Source organism: Arachis hypogaea, chromosome 10 (assembly GCF_003086295.3).
Source record: "Arachis hypogaea cultivar Tifrunner chromosome 10, arahy.Tifrunner.gnm2.J5K5, whole genome shotgun sequence".
Lineage (NCBI taxonomy): Eukaryota > Viridiplantae > Streptophyta > Magnoliopsida > Fabales > Fabaceae > Arachis > Arachis hypogaea.
In genome coordinates, this window is record NC_092045.1 from 8,610,833 (window position 1) to 8,616,728 (window position 5,896).

General features: G+C 21.7%; 1 protein-coding gene across 1 annotated transcript; it reads left to right on the plus strand.

The window, feature by feature from the left end:
- The first annotated feature begins 5,225 nt into the window (after positions 1-5,225).
- LOC112717277 (zinc finger protein 2) lies at positions 5,226-5,684 on the plus strand. Its single transcript, XM_025769357.1, has one exon. The coding sequence runs from the start codon at positions 5,226-5,228 to the stop codon at positions 5,682-5,684; it is 459 nt and encodes a 152-aa protein (XP_025625142.1).
- The last annotated feature ends 212 nt before the right edge of the window (positions 5,685-5,896 follow it).

Below are 5,896 nucleotides of genomic sequence, written 5' to 3' on the forward strand. Positions count from 1 at the left end.
TTTTTTTCATCCATTATAAGTAAAAAAACAAGAAGAGAATAATTATCTTTTGTGTATTTACAATGTTACCCATAGTTATATTATTATTAATATAATTATCAATATAAATTTAATTTTAATAATTTTAATATATTATTATAATAAAGATTCATATTTAAACATTATACATGTATTAGATAAATAATTATAAAATACAATAAAATATAAATAAATAAAAATATTTATACTTTATTTATTATAGAGATATTAATGTAATTTTATACCATTATGATTTTTTTTCTCATTTTTCTTTCTATCCAAATTAAAAAAAATTCTCTCTATTTTCTTTTCATCTATTTTCTCTTTATTCAAACAACATACAAATAACTTCACTTTTTCTTTTATTTTTCCTTCTTTCATTTTTTTTCCTCTTTTTTTCTCTTCTATTTTCTTTTCTATCTTCAAACAAAGCCTTAGAAAGTGGCAACATCTACTTCCTAACTAATTTATAATTTTTTTTTCTAAAACTAGAAGTGAAATTCGAATCCAAATTCTCTATATAAAAATAAAAAAACTATGACATTTGAGTTATAGCTCATTAACCCTAACTAATTTACAATTAGTTTATTATTATTTATCACACATATTACTAACATAATGAAATAATTAGCATATAGAAGATTTGGAATGTTATCGCAACCGAATTCTGGAAACATATCTAAGGATTGAAAATTGATTACTGTGATACTTTTATGGAGTAAAGTACAAAAAATAGATTTAAAAAATTCAGACGTTGATAAAAATACTTCATAGTTCAAAATGATAAAACACTAAAATATTTAAAATTGCAAAAAAAATATAATTTTTATAAATAGTAAATAACTTTTGTATTAATAATTCTATTCATTTGATCCAAAATTTTATAAAAATATTTAAGTATAACTATTCATAACATACATAAAAAAACGATGCAAAATTCACTCTTTAAAACTCATTTTTCATTTTTTAATTTAATTTTTATCATTTACAAAAAAATTGTTAAAAAATCCCCCAAGCATAAAATCATCAAACTTCAAATATGAAAAGAACACTTTTTTTTTAGTTATGTTCGCAGAAGGTCAGAAATCCAATCTTTAAAGTATTCTGAAAAATATATATAATATTTGATTATTTTTTGTTTAATTTTTAAATTTTTTAAGATATTTTTTGTCATTTTAATTTTTTTAAGATTATTTTTGTTTGAATTTTTTAGAACATTTTTTATAGTTTAATCCATGTTAACTATCATTTTTTTCAAAAGTTCATATCAATTAAGATAGTAACTAACGAATTGTTTTAAAAGAAGTAATTAACGAAATTGAAATTAACTCTATACATTGCATTCTTTAGATTATAATTTTCTTCACATATTTGTGGATTATAATATGTTTTTCTAAACTTAGCTCATATTGAAATATAGTTTTCCTTTTTCTATGTCCTATAATTTAAAATAATAGTCAAGCATGACTAATTTTTCAAAATGCATAAACTTTAAAAGGAAAAACAATGAATGATAATTATTACATGAGAAATTGAAGTAAATTTTCAACAATCTATTATCTATATTTCTTATTGATATTGCTATTATTACCTTCTAACTTCTTTCCAAAACGCAAATAAAATAGTATAGCAATTAACAAATTGGAAATTAATTTGATACATTGCATTTATCTTTATTTGACAATTGTAATTTACTTTTCCAAAATTAGGTCATTCAAATAGTTGATTTCCTTTTTTTAGGTCAACTTGTTAAAAATAATTATGCATAACTAATTATTCAAAATGAATAAGCATTAAAAGGAAAGACAATGAATGGCATTTATAACATGAAAATCTGAAACAAATTTGTAACAATCTATTCTCTTATTTGAACTAATCTAAAATATAATTAAATTTACAACAAGACTACATGTACACAAACAATTAATTATTAAATAAATCAGTAATCTATATAATATATTAAAATATAAAATATACATAAAAAATAAGTTAAATAAGACATGTATTATTTATACATAATATAATGTTTTAGTTTTTCATAACATTTTTTAAGTAGTTTAAAAATTAATTTGTCGCCAACTAATTAATTATTTTATATACAAATTCAAATTTAAACTTTTATATTTGTTTAAGCAGACAAATAAATTAATTATTTATTTACAAATATATAATAGTTAATTTTTTTTGGACGTTAAAATTAATAGTCATTCTTTATGAATTACAAGAAATGAAGTATTAAATAATACACACATTCATGCATGGTAAGATTCTTATAGTAATAACCCGTCATAATTATTTAGAGGGTTAAAAATGGAATCATATTTTATCCAATAATGAATAATCCCTTTCATTTCATCCCTTGAACCAAGCATTTTACTTTATTTCTTTACCTACCATCACTGCAATATCTATAGTCTTATTGTCTTAAGAGAGTATTTAGTAGTGTTAGTCATCTCTCATGTTAGGAGGAGATAGGGAGACATTCAAAAAAAAAAACACTTAAAACATCTCTTTTAAAAATTATTTTTAATAATTAAAATTTAATATATGTAATTGATTAAATCATATTATTTTTGTTATAATTAGATCGGACAAACTAATTTAATCAAAAAATTAATAAATTAAATTTTAAATCAGTTTAAATTAATATTCTTTTTTTATAAAAAATAACTACAATACTTTTTATAAAAAATAACTAAAATATTTCTATTATATATATATATATATATATATTAATTTTGAAAACCTTAAATCTTAATTCTATGAATCAATTTAGACCGATTCAAAATTTGGTTCACCAATTTTTTAATTAAATCAATTTATTTATCTAATTTTGACAAAAATAACACAGTTTAATCCTTATATATATGTATTGAATTTTAATTACTAAAAAATATTATTAAAAAAAACGTTTTAAGCGTGATTGTTTGAGTAGTTCCCTATAAAATATGAATGGGAAGCGATTTTCTCTCAAAAGATCAAATTTAAAATTAAAAAAAAAAAAATCTCCGATGGGTGTTTAGATTTGCTGAATGAAAAGCCAAAATAAGGATTGTATTGTTGAATTCTATGAGAAACTTTTCCTTATGATAATTCACTCAGTAACAAAATTGACTCCTGTGAACTTTTATTATATTATTTTTAATGCAGCAAAAAAAAAATGATAGAACAAAAAAATAAACAGCAAGCATTGTTATATCTAAATGAACTTGCACTTTATACACCATCTAATGGCAATGGGTTTAAAAATAAAATGAAATTAGAACAATTTGTTACTCATTATTTTTTTTGAGGTCATGATGATTATCATAATTGAGTGTTATACATAATCAAATTAGAAAAATATTAAGGAATCAACACTTTTATTATCAATATTAGTTAGTTAATACTTTAGATTAATACCTTATTTTATATTATTAGGATTTTAGAATTTAAAATTTAAAAATTTGTATGAAAATATTTTTATTAGTCAAATATGGATAAAAAATAATAATTTTTGTTAGTTATATAATATTACTACTTATAAAAATTTATATCCATAATGATTGCATTGAAAATTATACTGTCAAGAAATCTCTGACTCATCCTTAAATAAAATATTTGAGTAATTTGAAGAAGGATCCAACTCTACATTTATCAATGTATATATTTTGAATATTGTCATTTCTACGTATCCTTAAAAGATACATGTCAAAATAGAATTGGTAGAGAGTTTTCTAGTGTTACCAATTACATCGTATATTATATGTTAGAACAATTGTGGTAGTACGTAGTTATGATAGTTAAACGCTTTTTTTTTTCTAATTATATGATTGTATACCTCTATATATATATATATATATATATATATATATATATATATATATATATATATATATATATATATATATATATATATATATATATATATATACACACACACATTGTATGAACAAAATTAAATTTAAAATTAATTTATGAATTTACGAATTTATATAATTTTTGTGTTTTTATATTGAGAGTTATTTAGATAAAAACGTTTAAAATATTTTTTAAATATTTTTTAGTAATTAAAATATAATAATATAATTAATTAAATTATATTATTTTTGTCAAAATTAGATCAGATAAATTGATTTGGCCAAAAAATTAGTAAATTATACCTTGAATCAATCTAAATTAATATTTTTTTATAAAAAATAACTACAATATCCCTATTATAAAAAATGACTAATATTATATATATATTTTGAGAACCCAAAATTATAACCCTTCTTTTTTTTGTGTCGTTATAGAGTTAGGATTTAGAATTTTTAAGATTGGTTCAAGGTTTGGTTTACTGATTTTTTGGCCAAATTAATTTATCTGATTTATTGATTTACTAATTTTTTGGCCAAATCAATTTGTCTGATTTATTTGTTTGATTTAATTTTAATAAAAATAACACGGTTTAATTGATTATATATATTAAATTTTAATTATTAAAAAACATCTTTAACAAATAAAAGTAACATTTTTTATGTGCAAATACATGTTATTTAATTTATTTTTAATGTATAATATATATTTTATAAAAATAGTTAATTTTTAATGTATACGTAGAATGATTGAAAACAATTAAAAAATATTATATAGGAGAGTGTTAGGTAAATAATGATCATCTTGAACAACATAAATAATAATCAATCAAATAAAAATACACTACACTTCCAAATTACTCACCTAAATTTTAATATTAAAATAATTATCCGTACACCTAGTGAAATAAACATTCAATATATCTATTATTCATATTGTTTAATATTTTCATTATGTACCTATATTTTTTTTGTTATATAATATCAAAAATTAGTCACCAAATTAACTAATATATATTTTTTATATAAACACATATATTATTTAACTTAATTTTAATATGTATTTTATATTCTAACATATATTATATATAAGTACTTTATTTTTTGCATACATCGAAACGCTGTTGAAAAAAATTACTACACATTAATCGCACCATGTTTTGTGACACGTCATGGCTTATTATTGAACAAAATTTTATCCTCTCCCTATCAAGTTTCTGGTATTATTAAGTCTAGCTAAACAATGCATTTCTCCAAGATATATTTCCTTTTACTAAGCATTCAAATATTTATAAATACCCTCTTATCAACTCCACAAAACACCACAAAAAATTCTCAACAAACACCAATCTTCTTTGCAGTTTCAAAACAATGTCAAACATGCTTAAGCGCAAATTAGAGGAGGAGCAACCTATCATGGATAATAATAATAATAATAATAATCCAGAGTTGTTGCTTACTCTGAGCCTCAACCTGGAAAGGGTTGATGAACCATCTTCCAATATGGAAAATCGCCCTAAGCAGCAACGATTATTTCCTTGCAAATTCTGTTACAAGAAGTTTGCGAGTTCTCAAGCTTTGGGAGGACATCAAAATGCTCACAAGCGCGAGAGGATGCTCTCAAGAATGAACAAAGTGTTTAACATGGGAGCCATTGACCTTGGTCCTCGTCACTTCTGTCCTTACTCAAACATGTCAAATCATCTTATTCCCTTTCGTGGGTCATTTCCTGTTTATCATCAAGGTGCACACATGCACCACATGGTTCATATGCCTTCTTCCACCTTGACCATGCCTTTTCCTCGTTTTGGATCTAACTTTGGAAACTGAGACTTGCATGCATGATACTCCTCGGAGCCAGGAGTCTGAAATTCCCCATCTTCTAGTCTAATTTAGTTATGTTTTTCTATGTTGTCTTATTTCTTCATGTTGCTTTATTATTTATGATCTATTCGATTTTCAACTTCTTTGCATTTATTCTCGTTCCTTACAGCTTCTCTGAAAATAGAATAAGGTTAATTGGCTTAATTCATAGCTAAATA